Below are 18,697 nucleotides of genomic sequence, written 5' to 3'. Positions count from 1 at the left end.
ACTAAGCGCTTGGGAAGTACAAGTTGGCAACATATAGAGATGGTCCCTACCCGACAACGGGCTAACAGTCTAAAAGGGGGTGGGGGGGTGGGAGAATGGGATTTTGTGGGAAACCCAGAATTAAGGTGGCTAAAAATCTAATCTTTTCAGCAGACCATCAAAAGAGTGGCTTTCCCACCAAGGAAACCTCAGCCCCCAAACAGGGTAATAAAGTGAGATCATCTTTTTATTGTATTTTGGCTAATCATGTGTAAATCTGCTACTTTATTTCACAGTCTGTTATGAGCAATGGGGAGACTCAAGTTTATGAGTAAGGAACAACAATGATTTATCTATTTACTAACCTGCTGGGAGGTTTATCTGATTTTGATTACACTTCTTTTTATGCAGTAACTCCAGATAGCTACAGCTAGAGAAAATTGCCTATAAAGATGAAACCTAGTGCAAGTTTCCAAGGACGGTTCAGAAAGACCTTGCAGATCGATGATTAGAACTGCGGTTCTTGAAACACAAAAAGGTAAATAATCGGTATTACCATTAGTGTAATGGTTAAGTGCTTACTATGTGCCAGGCACTGTACTAAGTGCCGGAGTAGATATAACATAATCAGATTGGACACAGTCCTTCTACCACATGGGGCTCACAGTCTAAGTTGGAGGAAACAGGATTTAATGCCAATTTTCCAGGTGAGGATAAGGAGACACAGAGAAGTTGAGTGACTTGCCTAAGGTGACCCAGCCAACAGTGGGTGGAGCTGGGATTAGATCCCAGGTCCTCTGACCCCAGGCCCATAATCCTTCCACTAGGCCAAGTTCCCAAGCGTTAAAAGATGCCACTTCTTCTTCTAAGGAATGCGAACCAATACTCTGTTCCGTAATTTCAGGTTCTCCAAGGGAAAAACGGAAATGCCAATAACAATGACCACGAAGGCATTACAAGGAGTAACTCATAAAAATGACTTAAGAGTTTTGCAAAGTATTAAATGCTACACAAACACTTAATAATAAATCGACCCATACAGGAAGGCAATTTTGGATTCTTCCCCAGCATTTTATTCTACGGTTCTTGGAAAGAATAAAGTAGCCCTGACTCATTCTTGTTTTTAACGGTTCTTAGCAAGTGCTCTTAGCTTCTAACAGATGTTTATCGGGATAGCAACAATAACTTACATTTCTAAAGCCCTTTCCCAGTCATCTAGCCTCCCGAGTAGCCTTGCAAAGGTTTTAACTGCATACCAATGGAACAACTATTTCATTAGCTAATTTACTCCCCATCCCTTTTTTTCAGTTGGATACGTGGTGCCCCATTTCTCAGGACAGGCATATTTAATGTGTTTTGGGTAGTCGTTTGCCTTAAAAGGGGTAGTTACCCCGCAGGCTCTAAAATGAATACTGCACCTATTAAAAATAATGAATTCAGTCAACTGCTGAAAGGTCAATGGAGTTGACTTTAAACCAAAATTGTGACAGGGAAAATGATGGAAGCAAGGATAGTTCTCTAGCTAACATCAGAGGTCATCTGTCCTCAAAAGGTACTTGCAAGGAGTGTAAACATATTTAATTGCTGAAAGTGTGGTGTAACATAGTGCACCCTTAAGTAGCCAGTTAAGTCAATTTCAGGTGAGAGAAAACCTCCTGCCTGTCTTTGGGGGTACCCTGCCAATTGGTCACCCAGGGAGCAGCTGGCCCCATCTCCCGCTTGTCACCATACCCGGGGGATGACAGAAAACAAGTCACAGAACCCCAGATGGGGGCATGATCTGTCAGGAATCTGATGCCAGATACAGCAGCACGTTAGAAAGAATGGGCTGCTAATCAAATCCTTCACGCAAGTTCTTTATCATCATAGATCAGCTTCAATGGTATACATTGGGCACTCGCTATGTGCAGGAGCACTGAACTAATCACTTGGGACAGTACAATCCAACATTCTAAAACCAGACCTCCTCAAGAGGTCTCCCCAGACTAAGCCTTTTATTTCCCCTATCCACCATCTCCTCTGCATCAACCATGCACTTAATAATAATAATGATGGCATTTATTAAGCGCTTACTACTTGCAAAACAGTGTCGGTGTACCCCTTGAGCACTTTCCCGCACCCTCCGCTCCTCTGCCGCTAATCTCCTCACCATGCCTCGTTCTCGCCTGTCCCGCCGTCAACCCCCGGCCCACGTCATCCCCCAGGCCTGGAATGCCCTCCCTCCGCACATCCGCTAAGCTAGCTCTCTTCCTCCCTTCAAGGCCCTACTGAGCGCTCACCTCCTCCAGGAGGCCTTCCCACACTGAGCCCCCTCCTTCCTCTCCCCCTCGTCCCCCTCTCAATCCCCCGTCTTACCTCCTTCCCTTCCCCACATCACCTGTATATATGTTTGTACATACTTATTACTCCATTTATTTTACTTGTACACATCTATTCTATTTATTTTATTTTGTTAATATGTTTGGTTTTGTTGTCTGTCTCCCCCTTCTAGACTGTGAGCCCACTGTTGGGTAGGGACTGTCTCTATATGTTGCCAACTTGTACTTCCCAAGCGCTTACTACAGTGCTCTGCACACAGTAAGCGCTCAACAAATATGATTGACTGATTGATTGATTTGATACTGACCCCAGCTCCTTAAATATGTATCCTTATTTCTACTTTCTCCCCTCCCTATAATTCATTTTAACGTCTGCCTCCCCCTGTAAGCTCCTTGTGGGCAGGAATTATGTCTGCCAATTCTATAATGATGTGCTTTCCCAACCGCTTAATATGGTGCTGTGCACAAAATCAGAACTCAAGGTTCTTCTGACACTTCCGAGACGTTGCCCGACATCTCCTTCCAGGGCTTCCGAGACGTTGCCCAACATCTCCTTCCAGGGCTCACTTGAGGCGTCATAATGTCACAGCCAACAGCTACAACCACGGTCTCCCCAATATTCTAAAAGCTGACATACTGCAGGAGACACTCGTCGCTAGAAAGGTTACCAGTGACCAATATTATGGGAGGTGGCAGCCACCCTCTTAGATTTCATTCATTCGTTCAATCGTATTTATTGAGTGCTTACTGTGTGCAGAGCACTGTACCAAGCGCTTGGGAAGAACAAGTTTGCAACATATAGAGACGGTCCCTACCCGACAGCAGGCTCACAGTCTAGAAGGGGGAGACAGACAACCAAACATATAAACCAAATAAAATAAATAGAATAAATATGTACAAGTAAAATAAATAGAGTAATAAATATGTACAAACATATATACATATATAAAGGTTCTGTAGGGAGGGGATTTCTATTGTTTCCCAGCTCTGGTTGTAAAGGGGCACTCTTCAGCTTGCTCGAGAAGCAGACAGCTTTTAAAATAACTCAAGACTTCCAAGTTCATGTTAAAATGGAAACTGAAAGTACACGTAGACTATGTCATCATCATCATTATCAATCGTATTTACTGAGCGCTTACCGTGTGCAGAGCACTGTACTAAGCACTTGGGAAGTATGTCTTGTGCTACCTACACCAGGGTTGAGCAATCATTTTGGCTGGCTGGTCAATTACTCAATTTTGGACACTTGCCGGGCCAGACTGCCCAGGTGAATCACTTGACAGCATGGATTCAATCAATCAATCAATCAATCGTATTTATTGAGCGCTTACTGTGTGCGGAGCACTGTACTAAGCGCTTGGGAAGTACAAGTTGGCAACATATAGAGACAGTCCCTACCCAACAGTGGGCTCACAGTCTAAAAGGGGGAGACAGAGAACAAAACCAAACATACTAACAAAATAATATAAATAGAATAGATATGTACAAGTAAAATAAATAAATAAACAGAGCAATAAATATGTACAAACATATATACATATATACAGATGCAGCCTACCCTTGTCTGGCTTGCAAACACCCTGAGAGATAAGCTCTGTTTCCAAATCTGGCTCTCACCCCGATGGCCGGTTTTGGCCAAGGGTAGGTTATTTAAACTTCCCTGGGTCATGGTTTCCGCAATACCCAGCTCATGAGATTGTCGGGGATCATAAAAGAAACGACCTAAGTTCCTTAAAGGAGAGGTGCTACGGAAGTACAATTAAATTATTATTACACGATTATGTAATGAGGCTAGGGCACCCTAATAAAGGAGGTAAAAAAAAATCGCATGCAAGTAAGGGCATTTTTGCAGGCTGAGAAAATGCTGCAGGCAGCCAAGTTTGCAAATGCAGTATATTTGCATCACAGTGCAAATAGTGGGAAAAAAAAACACCCTAATATGTGTTTAGATTCTAGCCTTTGGACTAGTTATTTGCCCTTATTCCTCACATGTATCAAGACAATTACAAACCATCATGTAATTATATACCATTTCCCAACTCATCAATTCTAGAAGGTTTACAGAGTACTGACTTCGAAAAGTTGGGTGTTTTTTTTTTCAGTTCTTGCCCATCACAAAAACCCAAAACACTCTTTTCTTCTGGTAGAAAAACATCCTAATCTCTCATGCTGAGATTCCACATGCCAGATTTCAGCCACAATGAATTATTACTGTTGAGCTATAAGCTGATGAAAAGTGATGCAACTTTCAACATAACCTGAATGATTGTACTGTGAAGAGGAATGCTTTAATCTAAAAATTAGCACTTCCCAAAGCTAAAAGGAGGAAACAGAAGGTTACAGTGCTGGGAGGGGGGAAAAAAAAAAACCCTGATAAATAAGGGAACTGTCAAGACCATAACTAGATTACGAGATGATAAAAGACAGCGGGCTTAAACTACACTGTGAAATGAAAGGCTCCCTGCCTCCTAATCCTACCCTGATTTATATTTCCTAGAAACACTGCGGGGAAGGGGATAGCAATGGGGTTCATGAAGTAGTAGAGATGTGGAGGGAGGAGGGAAGGATGATTGGGTGATGGTACCTGCGAGAAAAGGCATATTTTTTGGTACTGCGCCCCAACTGAGATGCCCAAGACTCTCTGTACTCTCTCCTTCCCAGACAAGGATGACACTCTGTGGCTCGCTGGTCTAGCCATGTGGTTGCCAGATCTAATCGTTACTTTATATATCAATCAATCAATCAATCGTATTTATTGAGTGCTAACTATGTGCAGAGCACTGTACTAAGCGCTTGGGAAGTACAAATTGGCAACATCTAGAGACAGTCCCTACCCAACAGTGGGCTCACAATCTAAAAAGGGGAGACAGAGAACAAAACCAAACATATATGCAGAACTCTAGTATGCCACTAGTCCAGTTGCTACTGGATTGTTCCTATGCCCTTAAGATGCCTTTATAAAGGGGATTTTTCGAACATGCTTGACCTCCAAAACACAGGGCATTCCAAATCCAAAATTAAAGCGATCGGAGACCATGGTGAGGTTGGCTGGTCATCTTCTTTTCTATCAGAGAGGACAGTTTCCAGCAGGTCTGTCCCATGTCCAGTACTGGAACAATACCATACACAATTAATCAATCGCATTTATTGAGCGCTTACTGTGTGCAGAGCACTGTACTAAGTGCTTGGGAAGTACAAGTTGGCAACATATAGAGACAGTCCCTACCCAACAGTGGGCTCACAGTTTAAAAGAGCATACGTTTTTCAAATTTCAGCCCCGAGCTTCCCTTCCCCACAGCACCTGTATATATGTATATATGGTTGTACATATTTATTACTCTATTTATTTATTTATTTATTTTGCTTGTACATTTCTTTCCTATTTATTTTATTTTGTTGGTATGTTTGGTTCTGTTCTCTGTCTCCCCCTTTTAGACTGTGAGCCCACTGTTGGGTAGGGACTGTCTCTATGTGTTGCCACTTTGTACTTCCCAAGCGCTTAGTACAGTGCTCTGCACATAGTAAGCGCTCAATAAATACGACTGATTGATTGATTCACCGAGCTGCCCTCGGGGCAGTGTTTATAGGGTGGCACGGGTCATACGGGCCAATACGGAGGAATGCAAAAACTCTGGGACAAATCGAGGCTCTGGACTCCTCCGAAGGTGAGATCTACACAAGCCAAAATTTTGCTTGCAACCCCCTTTGGATATTACTTTGACCCTGTTCTCTACAGCATCAAAATGCTACTTCTAAGTTCTTCACTATGAACTGTAAAAGTGCCCAAGTAATCCCAACAAAGAGTGTTGAGATAATGTTTGGGGGATGATATTGATCATACTTTATATTCATTCATTCAATCGTATTTATTGAGCACTTACTGTGAGCAGAGCACTGTACTAAGCGCTTGGGAAGTACAAGTTGGCAACATATAGAGACGGTCCCTACCCAACAGTGGGTTCACAGTCTAGAAGGGGGAGACGGACAACAAAACAAAACATATTAACAAAATAAAATAAATAGAATAAATATGTACAAATAAAATAAATAAGATAAAATAAAATTCATAAAAGTTGTTACCTATTACAAACCCCACATAAGCAACTCTTCATTTTTGACCTCACACCAAGTTACCATGGGAACCTCTGAGGCCAGGTAAGGAAAAGGCTAAATCCAGATAACAAAAATATAAAATTAAGCAAATATCCACAGCAATAACAAAGGGAGGAAAAACAGAATCTGTCTGAAGGGGAACATAATGTCTCTGAACAGAAACTTTTCCAGTTTTCCGTGACTTGTCGGCACATCTTTAGCATTAATAAGCTTTATCATGACAAATTCCATGTGATTCACTGTCAGATTATCCTCTAGGGCATAAGCATGGTGAGCATATGGCCTTTTCCTCTTCCTCTTCTGAAGACGCTGTTTTCAATATATGCATTCTTCAGCAATGCATCAAACAGCTTGCACAGCCAGTCCCACAAAAACTCAATGTGAAGAAACCTGGCCCGTCGAAGCCCCCATATTGGTCCTATTAACTCTCTCTATGAATGCAGAACTATTCTTAGTCTATCTAATCCAAGTTTGCCTGGATAAAAAGGCATGGAGGAGAAAAAAATCATAACAAAACACTAGAGGCATAGCTGGTAAGTGACTACTGGTAACTGATGGAACTTGTTTAAATAAGGGTATTGCTCCTAATTGCATGCACTTTCTCATCTCTCCTTTTCCATTCCTTCTGATTAATGACTCCAGACGATGAGCTCTGATGTCTCATTTTCAGCTCTCACCCACAATCACGGAATGGTGTTTACATGTGTGAACCAGGAAGGTTACAAGAATACGTTACAGCTAAGATGTCCTTTGCTTCCAGTCTACTCACTACCTTTACATCTCACTGGAAGTGGTCTGAGCCCATCTCCCGTTAGGAAGAATAGAACTTTCTCCTTTTCAACAGCTCCTACAGAGAAAATCCTGAAGGCAGTGCAGTTTGACTGACTACAGATGAAAAAACTCGGTAACTATGACAAAATGATACTAATTACTGAAGCGCAGCTGCTCTTCCTCAAAAAGATGTTTTTAGCCGTCATTTACTACCCTAACCTAATACAATTACAGCAGTTTTAATTTCGTACCCTTCTGGGTCCCTTGTGTTCCTTCATTTTGTTTTGTCTTCGTTGGACTTTCAAAGGACACTGTCAAGCACTTCCTTGTTGCGTTTTTTATGCTCCATTATTTGTAATATTCTCATGAAGCTTGAAATTAAAATTTCTTTCCCTTACCAATTTAGGCCTTTTCCATTTGGCAAACAGCTTTTTTTTCCTGCATCTCTAATGGAGCTGAAAATTAATATGACTTTTTTGTTTAATTCTTTGATTATGCACAAGAATCATCAATGATGTTAGCACAGCGGCACCGGAGTTATGATCATGACAGTACATTTCTAGAGCACCTTCCAGCCCCTAGCATCGCAAAACATACTATGTTGGGAGGAAGCACCTCTGCCACCGCTCAAGCTTAGCCACCCCTCAGGTGAAATGACATCTCCAATTTAACGGTCACCCAGTTGAAGAGTCACGGGCTGGAAATCTAAGGTGACATCATTGAAATTGGGGAAAGAATTGAGCCTTGGAAGATGCGAGGAAACCAACTCTAAAAACCTTGATACTTCTTAAATCACGAATCAGTATGAAAAGTAACCTGAAGGAACAGTTCAGCAACCATCCTTTGATGGAGGATACTGAAATCAATCAATGTTATTGAGCGCTTACTGTGTGCAGAGCACTGTACTAAGCACTTGGGAGAGTACAATACAATGGAGTTGGTGAACACACTCCGAGCTTACAGTCTAGAGGGGAGGACAGTCATGAATATGAATAAATAAATTACAGATACATACCTAAGGGCTGTGGGGCTGAGGGAGGGGTGAATCAAGTGTTCAAATCCAAGTGCAAAGTCCCATGGACCAGGCTCCATCCAAAAGAATGGAAGGAGTCACATAAACCAGTAACACCAGCAGAAAAGAAAAGGAATTTTCTCCCTGTTCCAGTTGCTTATCAGACCCACGATACTTTGAGTTCATATCCACTGAATATTTAGCTTTCCTTCAAAATCTCTGACTTCCTCCTAACCGGAGGGTAGAGTTGGAAAAGTAACTTTAACTGGTTCCACTGAAACTCCTCCACAGTACAGACAAATAGCATTCATTGCTTTACAGATTCTACTTTAACAGCAGGGTCTCAATTGTGCGGCTATTTTCACCACCGAAAAATACATTTCTCTCCACTCAGTTCTGCTGGACCTCATGCTTTCACTGTGCGTTTGACTGGAACGCAACAGAACCATTAGGGAGCATTCTTCCAACAAAGCAAGCCTGTCTGGATTCAGGGCAGCAGAGTGTTAGAAGAAACAGTCAGGTGCAATTTAGTGGCATAGGACACACAGAGTACTAGAAGGAAAGCTATCTTTAATGCAAAGTTCTGCACAAGCATAACCCCAATGTATAGGGGAATTGGGTGTAATTGCTTCACCATTTTTGCATCTTGGGGATGTAACCTATAGATGAAGTAATGCAGCCACAATAGAGGGAAGGGAATGAAATTCACAAGCTCAATTTCTAAACCATTTCTTCATCTACCTGAGCCCCAAAGCAGCTATAATGCAGTCTGACATAATACAACTCCATCTCTACATTTGTCTATTTTTCAGGCCTCAATAACCTGAAACCTGAAGAAAATGATCCTTCCACCATCTTGTCTGACACGATTCAACAGGCAAAGTGGGCTGCTTTAGGTTTTCAAGTGCAACTGTTTCATATCATCCATCTCACCACCTGTGTGCAGAGCTCTGCGATGCACTGAGAAGCTGAGATGTAAAAGACAGAGACCCTGCCCTAGAAAAGCTTGCAGTCTAGTGGGTGAGATGGGTGAAACCAACAGAAAACGAACAATAGTGACAAGAGTTAGAGCACAGTTTGCACACACTGCAAGTATGCTTCTGGAAGGATAACAGACTTGCCACCAAGGAGGTGACATTTCAGAAAGTCCTGCTGCGCGGGAGATTACACCATGTACTTCTATTATCACCATTTCCAAGGGAGCCTTAACTTGAAAAAGGAGTGTGACAGGGTGCGGTCTCGGGGTTGACACCAAGAGTAAGATATGAGACCCTGTGGAGGCTCTGGTTGTAGCCTTGTCACGTAGCTGCCTACCTTCTCACATGAACAGGAGACAAATGAGCCTTCTAGTCAAAGGATGAATTCCTTCTGTCAGGGAGGACACAGAAAACTGAAGTGCCACGATGAAAAGACTCCCGCTGAAAATCGTGAAGAAGCGGTACACACCATTTGGGGAATTTTTCTTTCTCGAGTTCAGCCCGCTCGAGGTCTTCAGAAGGAAAGATTCAAGCAAACATCTTAATTCTGCCCCAAAAGCCTCTAACTCCATTAATCATGTTATCCTGTCACACTTATCAAAGTTGCTACATATTTAACTGCAGGTGTCTTATTGTTCGTCTCAATCAAATATTTAGTTCAGAAGTAATTATGCTACCCAGAAGAGTATTCCGCCAACTGCCAGATTACGGAACTAAATTGGTAATACGCGTAAAACTCCAAGTGAAAATTCACAACAAAAAAGACTCTTGCCAAAGTGTGAACTGCAGAGAGACGCTGAAATGGCTTTGATAGCACAGTTCTATCAAACCTGGCATGCCATCCTCCAGATCAGACCCCATCTTGGCATCAAATCAAAAAATAAGCAGTGTCAAGGGCACTAACTCAAACAATACTGAACAAGCATTTTCAATATCAGTGTCACGCTGGGATGTGAGCTGTGCTGATGTATCCACAATATCATTCTCTACTTTTCCTAATAAATGTTAAAAATCCCTCCTCAAACCAATATTCAGCGTTACCACTTTCCAAGAAAACGATCCAAGTACAAAGTGCAAATTAGCCACTTTTTGAGACGCATTGACTCTTTCAAGTCATGATAGATTATCGCTCATTATCCCACACCAGTGATTTAAGGTATCCTAGTTAGGGAAGAAGTATTTGCCATATCTGTGGGGTAGCATGCTCAAGGCAGAAGCTGAGGCAATCAATATTAAGAATTGGTGAACAATGTATAATCTGAAAGGAAGTGCTGAGATTGACATTTATTTGGAAAACTTCAGATGCTTCAGAAAAGAGAAGAAGGACCATGGGTTTACCATAAACAAGTTAGCACAACAATGAACTGCTCTGATAAACATTCAAACATTCCCTCCTCCCCCTCCCCCCTGCCTTACCTCCTTTCCTTCCCCACAGCACCTGTATATATGTTTGTACATATTTATTACTCTATTTTACTTGTACATATTTACTATTCTATTTATTTTATTTTGTTAATATGCTTTGTTCTGTTGTCTGTCTCCCCCTTCTAGACCGCGAGCCCATTGTTGGGTAGGGACCGTCTCTATATGTTGCCAACTTGTACTTCCCAAGTGCTTAGTACAGTGCTCTGCACACAGTAAGCGCTCAATAAATACGATTGAATGAATGAAAGAGACTGCCTCATTCCAAGCACTCCACTAATTAGTTCTTTGGACTGATTCTGGAGATAGGTTCATTGAGATAGGATGAACGGATGGGGACAGACACTCTCTTTCTCTCTCTCTCCCTCCCTCCCACCGCTGCCCCGGCCAAGAGCCTGATTCTTTGCTACAAGCAGAATTTCCAAGCCAGTCAGGAAAGGAGTTACATCATTGAGTCCTTGGCAACGGGTTAACTTGGAAAATCAAATTTCCAATATTCAGGGATCATGAGTATTTTTTGACAACTAGGTCACAAGGCCAGTATTCTTGGACAAAAGATGGCGTCGCCAAACATAAAGACTTGAATGAAGGCTATGACTCCGAATGGGTGGTGTCTGGAATTCTACCTATTAAACTCAGAATTGGACAAAGAATTTGATTTCCATGTCTCGTCCCCTCAACCAGGACTGTTTAATCTATTGAATTTTCTTCCTATATCAATAAATCCTTGGAAATACCTGTGTGGTAATTCAAGGTGACATTGCCATCTGTGCTTTTAACACTCCAATCTCTGCAGCCATCGGTCTCGAGGTCCGAGCTACTGAGGCTCCAGGGTCCACCGGGCCGCTCTTGAGAGCACTGAGGCTCCCTGCCTCCCTCAACTCCCCTCACTTTCCCCCTGATATCCCAAGAAAAAACACCTATCTGCTCCATGGGAGCAGGGTAGATAGGAGCCTTCCCTTCCAGAACTCTGGATGTTGGGAAGCAGGTGACCGTTTTATCCTGGAGCCGTGAGAACGCCTTCCAGCTTTTCTTGCTCTTAGGAGGGTTTGGTTTTCCTTTTTTAAAAGTTGCTTGTTCTTTTCTTTTCAGTTTATCTGTCCTAGTCAGCGAGTCTTTTAGATTATGAATCCTCTGTGGGCCAGGAGCCATATTAAAGTTACCTCTTCTCAGTGCTTTGCATAAAGGATGCATTTAACCAGTGTCAACAATAATAATGGACTTTCACTTCTGCTATCTTCTACTGAATTGATCAGGACCTAGAAACCCAAAACACAACATTCTTATCTATGTTCTGTCATTTTGGGCTTCATATCTAAATATTTTGCATTAAAAGCTCACCAAACATGCATCTAAAACCACAAAAGCAAAGATTACACTTTTTAGGTTTCTCAGTGAAGTTGGTGGACTGCAGATTCTTAGCCTAACGGTCCATTAAATCCATAGGTATCCACCAGACGAGTCATCTGTGAATAGTGGCTTCCATCTCTTTCACCCTTGGTTTTAAGTGTACATATTAACAAATCATAGACTTGAATCAGATCAAGAGTTCATCACCCTAAAAGTTTCAGATAATTATACCTCAGAATGCACTCCCCAAGATTCTGTCATATTTTAAATCTCAGCAATGGGATTTAAACCATTTTCCTGGAGATTATTCTATAATTTTATATTTGCCACAAAGCTTTCTCCTGACAGGAAGCCTAAACTTTCTATGTTGATTTAATTTATTAACTCCTATTTATTCTCTGATTTGTCATTCTAGTAATCCCATTTCCAGATATTTACATCTTTAAACCATTTTATACTCAATCTCCCCTCATATTAGTTGCTGGCTGACCAAGTCACTCTTTAGTTACATCAATCTTCTTTATTCTGCCCCTTAATCATGTTTGTTAGGTTTTTTTACTAGCCAGGTTGGATACAGCTCATTGGCAGTTATGTCCAAAATGTAACCCCAGCATTCCAAAGGCAGTCTCTAAGTAGCAAATAAAGATGTCATATTATCCTTGAAGAATATGACCCATTATTTAGACAAATTAAAGGCTGAAACTCATCTGTCCAGTTTTTTTTCTTACTATGTTAGCCATGGGTCTGTAATAACCAAAAAGTATGCACTGTCCTTAATAAAAGAAAGGCACAAGCGAGCAATGAAATGACATTCCTAGCTAAAGAGTGATTGCCATTCCAGTGAATGTACGGATAAGATTCCGTGATGTGAAGTTATCAAGAGCTGGATAAGTAAACACTGGAAGCAATTTCCAGGAAACCCTTCCATCATTTCCCCAGGCCCAATTAATGGTTTCAAATCCCTGCTCTGCCGCTTTTCAGCTGTGTGACTTGGGCAAGTCACAACTTCTCTGGGCCTCAGTTACATCATCTGTAAAATGGGGATAAAGACTGTGAGCCCCACATGGGACAACCTAATCACCTTGCATCCTCCCCAGTACTTAGAACAGTGCTTTGCACATAGTAAGCACTTAAGCACTCCTTATCTTCCTTCCCAAACCCTGCCCTCTCCCTGACTTTCCCCATTACTGTTGACGGCACTACCATCCTTCCCGTCTCACAAGTCCGCAACCTTGGTGTCATCCTCGACTCCGCTCTCTCGTTCACCCCTCACATCCAATCCGTCACCAAAACCTGCCGGTCTCACCTCCGCAACATCGCCAAAATCCGCCCTTTCCTCTCCATCCAAACCGCTACCCTACTCGTTCAATCTCTCACCCTATCCCGACTGGATTACTGCATCAGCCTCCTCTCTGATCTCCCATCCTCCTGTCCCTCCCCACTTCAATCTATACTTCACGCCGCTGCCCGGATCGTCTTTGTGCAGAAACGCTCTGGGCATGTTACTCCCCTCCTCAAAAATCTCCAGTGGCTACCAATCAACCTACGCATCAGGCAAAAACTCCTCGCTCTGGGCTTCAAGGCTGTCCATCACCTCGCCCCCTCCTACCTCACCTCCCTTCTTTCCTTCTCCAGCCCAGCCCGCACCCTCTGCTCCTCTGCCGCACCTAACCTCCTCACCGGGCCTCGTTCTCGCCTGTCCTGCTGTCGACCCCCGGCCCACGTCATCCCCCAGCCCAGAATGCCCTCCCTCCCCACATCCGCCAAGCTAGCTCTCTTCCTCCCTTCAAAGCCTTACTGAGAGCTCACCTCCTCCAGGAGGCCTTCCCAGACTGAGCCCCCTCCTTCCTCTCCCCCGCCTTCTCCATCCCCCCCATCTTACCTCCTTCCCTTCCCCACAGCACCTGTATATATGTATATATGTTTGTACATATTTATTACTCTATTAATTTATTTTACTTGTACATATTCATTCTATTTATTTTATTTTGCTAATATGTTTTGTTTTGTTGTCTGTCTCTCTCCCTTCAAGACTGTGAGCCCGCTGTCGGGGAGGGACCGTCTCTATATGTTGCCAACTTGTACTTCCCAAGCGCTTAGTACAGTGCTCTGCACACAGTAAGCGCTCAATAAATACGATTGAATGAATGAATGAAATGCTTACTATTATTATTATTCTTTCCTCCATCCAGCCTGTCCTTTAAGTCTGCCAGTGGCAGCAATGGGCACTGCCTCCTTTCACTCTTTCAATCATATTTACTGAATGCTTACTGTGTGCAGAGTACTGTACTAAGCACTTGGGAGTGTAAAATACAACAGTAAGCAGTCACATTCCCTGCCCACAATGAGCTTACAGTCTAGAGCGGGGGCTTGGTGTTGTGCTAAAAGAGTGGATGAACCCTGCTATAACTAGTTTTAATAACCTAAATGATCACTGACACACCTTCTCAAATGCTTATAGAAACAACCTGGTCTTTGGTTGTCAGGTTCTTGAGGGCAGCTCCATCTCATTCAAAGAGAAGCAGCATGGCTCAGTGGAAAGAGCCCGGGCTTGGGAGTCAGATGTCATGGGTTCTAATCCCAGCTCTGTCACTTGTCAGCTGTGTGACTTTGGGCAAGTCACTTAACTTCTCTTTGCCTCAGTTACCTCATCCGTAAAATGGGGATTAAGACTGGGAGCCCCACATGGGACAACCTGATTACCTTGCATCTCCCCCCAGCGCTCAGAACAGTGCTTGGCATATAGTAAGCACTTAACAAATGCCATTATTATTATTATTATTCAAATGCGACACTTTCCAAGCCCATTCGTGACACAGGTCTATTCTAAGTTACCCTTCTGAAGCAAGTACCCATCCTTCACCAAGGGCCTTACCTGCAAGACATCCTGTATTTTCACCCACACATCTGCCATGTCATATAACTTGATCTCTTCATGCTGATTTGGGAGGGAAGCCACAGTCTGCTGGAGATGGCCCAGAACCCCTGAGTGAGCAGCGGCCACAGCGTTGAACTTGTCAAAGAGAAGCTCCAGCAGCTCTAGGAGTAATCTAGACGGCAACAACAAAAAAGGATTGCATTCTATTTCAGTGAAGCACAAATCTGTATGACCAACAGAAAGAAGCTCTCCAAAATTGCAACATTAAAAAGCACCCCATATTTACACAGAACCTTTCTTTCCAAAAAGTTCAGGATTCTTCAGGATAGGCCAGACCCTGCCAGATCAGTCGGTGTGGGCCGGACAGTCCGAGGACCTGGGTTCTAATCCCAGCTCCCCCCTTTGCTTGCTGTGTGACCTTGAGCCGGTCACTTAACTTCTCTGTGCCTCAGTTCGCCTGTTCTCTCTCTTACTGAGACTGCAAACCCCATGCAGGACGGGGACTGCGTCCAACCTAATTAACCTGTATCTACCCCAGTGGTCGGAACAGCTTTTGACACATAGTAAATGCTAAATACCGCAAAAAATTCAACCACAGACATTTTTGGAGCAGTCAAGGAGTGCTTGGAGGCCCAAGAGGGACAGAGACAGTATTTAATTGCCACCTGTGTTTTCTTAGTACAGAGGGTTGCACATGGTAAGCACTTAAATACTACTTTTGCAAGTGCCTAATGCATATTAAACATATTAAAGAATAGCTATGGTGGCTGGAATTAACAATTCAATAAGTCAAAGAGTGCTAATTATCCTGACTGCATGCTAGGAACTTCTGGAGAATATTAACTGCTACTGAGAATTCTGCCAAATACTGCTCCAGTGTCCTAGTCACCCGGAATTATTTATGGTTCTTCAAAAAACAAAACAGAAACAAAAACAAAAAACCCGGTACATTACCTCACTCAGAGTCAGGGAGTGAAGAAACCCATAGGACAAATCTCATTTTGCCCAAAAACACACTGAGACCCAGGAATGAGCTACGACAGTAACAAATTAAAGCTGGGTGCTGCGGGCTGAATTTGACGTCAGTCTCTTCTAGTTATCTGCCTTTTATCCTGTTCAAATTATGTGCTAGACTCCATTTATACTCATAGACTACACGACTAGAGTTATTAGAGTATTTCTGAATAAATTGGGAACTCTGATCATAAGCTTAAGACTTTTGGAGACAACATGAAAGAGCTAGAAATAAGAAAGGATCTCCCCAAGTAGGGTCAATTAAGAAGGTTTTACTGTCATACACAGAAGGTTACACACTATAATCTCATCAAAATGTGCAACGCATTATCTGTTCCTATGACTTCTTTCCTGCCCAATTACTGTAATTAATGTACCGTTGAAATAGCCCATAACTATCTTGTGATAAGATACTGACTGACCATATTTGATTTTTTTTTAATTTACAGACTCAATGAAAATTAATAATGAGTTCAATCTATGTATGCATTTCCACGTAAGAAATGGAAGTACATAAATTTGTACAGTGTGTAAGGACAGGGATCACTCTACCCTATCCGATGATATGAATATCCTCATCCCTTACTGTTCAATATGCACACATAACCACATTCAACCAGGACTGCTCTCCCTTCCCTGGAGACAGTGGGATGCTGGCATCGAGTCTCAACCCGGCAGACGGTCTTCAGAAGATGTCCCTGGCCTTCATGCTATTTAAAACATCCTTGACTGTTGCAAATATACTTATTTGAACCCAGGAACCAGGTCACGTATCCACTGCATTTACAATGGTCCCAAAATACTAGTGGTCTCCTTTAAGCCTTCATTTACAGTTCCTCAAATCATACGGAGAAGAGAATTCAACATGTATCTACCCCAGCGCTTGGTAGAGTGTTTGACATATAGTAGGCACTTAAATACTACTGCAAAAAAAAAAAAAAAGCAACCACCTGCTACAGCAAGGGCGCTCAGTTTACCAAACCCACCTATTCCCTTGAAATTTTAACAAAAACATAACTGAAGGAAGAGTTAAAATATATTAAGTTGTGATCAGTCCTGCTGCCTGATTACTTTTAGACCTTGGGCAGGCACTGATTTGCACACCTGATTTAACGTTTTCGGCAACAACCTGGAAGATGAAATAGAGAACAAATTCATTATGTTGGCGAACGGGGGTGAGAGAGGTGGGTGATCTCTACCCTGGAGGGTAGCATTGCAATTTAAATTAACCTGCATATGTAAGATACCTGGTTCCTTAAAACAGAGTGATATGAGGGACGAAAATCAAGGCACCCATAAATGAGATGGCGAGTAACTGATTTTCTGGAAAAGAAAAAAAAGGGTCCGTGGACCAGAGCCAAATGTAAAACAGCAGTTCGGTCATATTGTTCAAAAATAATGTAATTCTAGAATGCTTAAATAGAATTATGGCTTGTAGGAAGCGGCAGTTTATACTACTTGATCAGATCTTTATTAGAGTGTCCCGTCCAGTTTGACAACATGAGGAGCATGGAGGACATAAGAAGGGTTTAGAAGAGAACAAAGATGATGATTAAAGCATTGGAAAATGGGTTTTATCAGGTTAAAGCCAGTGGACCAGGTACAAATTAGATTGTTCCAATGGCCACTTCAGTGTCAAATAACCATCATCAAGAAATTCATCCTAATATCTTGACAAAAGTTTCCGGCAGTTTATTCTTATTGTTGATTGGCCACAGATGGTCACCACCTTCGCTTTAATGACCCTTTGTATAGAACCTGTCTTATTAAAGTTGCCCTATTTACGAAAAGATTCAGAAATTTGAGACACAACAACGGTAGCACATACCTATTTAAATAACTACTAAATCTATTTGGCCAAAGGGACCGGGGGAAAATCAGAGAAGAAATGGATAAACTACTTCTCCTAGAACAGCCTCAAGGAGAAGCCCACAGTACGTCTGTACATGCCTTTACATTTTGAATCATAAATTATATATTTATATTAATTCCTGTCTCCCCCTCTAGACTGTAAGTTCATTATGGGCAGGGAACGTATCTGCTAATTCTGTTGTACTGTACTCTCCCAAGCACTTAACAGAGTGCTCTGCACATAGAAAGCACTCAAAAATACTACTGATTGATTGACTGATGGCCCTAGTAGAGTTTTCAGATTAATGCGTGTGATGATCCACTTGTTACCTCTGATCCCACCCCCTTCCAGAATGGTCTCCGTACCTTCTATATGTTGCCAACTTGTACTTCCCAAGCGCTTAGTACAGTGCTCTGCACACAGTAAGCGCTCAATAAATACGATTGATTGATTGATTGATTCTCCGCTGACACGGACTGGAGGCTGACCGACAGGAAAGGAAGACATTTTAACGCGCCTCTGTAATTTGCAAAATGTTAAACCGTTCAGGACGTGAAGCAAATTCAGCAAGCTATGAAAAATGGGCCATCTTTAAAGGTGAGACAAGATCACCCAAACCTAAACTTAACATCCAGGGGACCTTGAATTAATCAGCGGGAGGGAAACAGCTTTGCAGCAGCCAAGAATGTGCCTCACTTGGTCCCGAAGCAAAGACGCTCACGAGGTAAAAGCAGTTTAGTTCACCTAAATGAGCACCAAAGCCTTAATTTCAGAGTTTGCATTTCCCCTTTAATGGCTCAAGGCAGGAACCAAGGCTCTTTTAATAGTGCCTTTCCCTACGGCTGAACACCAGACTTCAGTGCAAGTCTTGGAAGGTTCCTATAGTTTTTTTTTCATTTCACAATGGACCTGCTTGTAACTATCAAGTCTCATATATACATGAGGGGGATGATTTGGAATACTAAAAATGGAGAAAGCTCTTTACCTGTGAGGACAATAGCTTTAAGGCTA

At 42.4% G+C, this 18,697-nt stretch overlaps 1 protein-coding gene across 3 annotated transcripts in view; it reads right to left on the bottom strand.

Moving 5' to 3' along the window:
- The window catches only part of EXOC4 (exocyst complex component 4), a 628,131-nt gene that overhangs the window by 518,092 nt on the left and 91,342 nt on the right, over positions 1-18,697 (bottom strand). For all 3 annotated transcript variants that reach the window (XM_038752201.1, XM_038752203.1, XM_038752202.1), the window contains one exon: positions 14,818-14,992. In XM_038752201.1, coding sequence (XP_038608129.1) covers positions 14,818-14,992 — 175 coding nt within the window. The remainder of the gene's footprint in view (positions 1-14,817; positions 14,993-18,697) is intronic.

The sequence above is a fragment of the Tachyglossus aculeatus genome, chromosome 10, assembly GCF_015852505.1.
Source record: "Tachyglossus aculeatus isolate mTacAcu1 chromosome 10, mTacAcu1.pri, whole genome shotgun sequence".
Taxonomy (NCBI): Eukaryota; Metazoa; Chordata; class Mammalia; order Monotremata; family Tachyglossidae; genus Tachyglossus; species Tachyglossus aculeatus.
The sequence above is the reverse complement of the archived record's forward strand: the minus strand, read 5'-3'. Positions and strand labels throughout refer to the sequence as shown.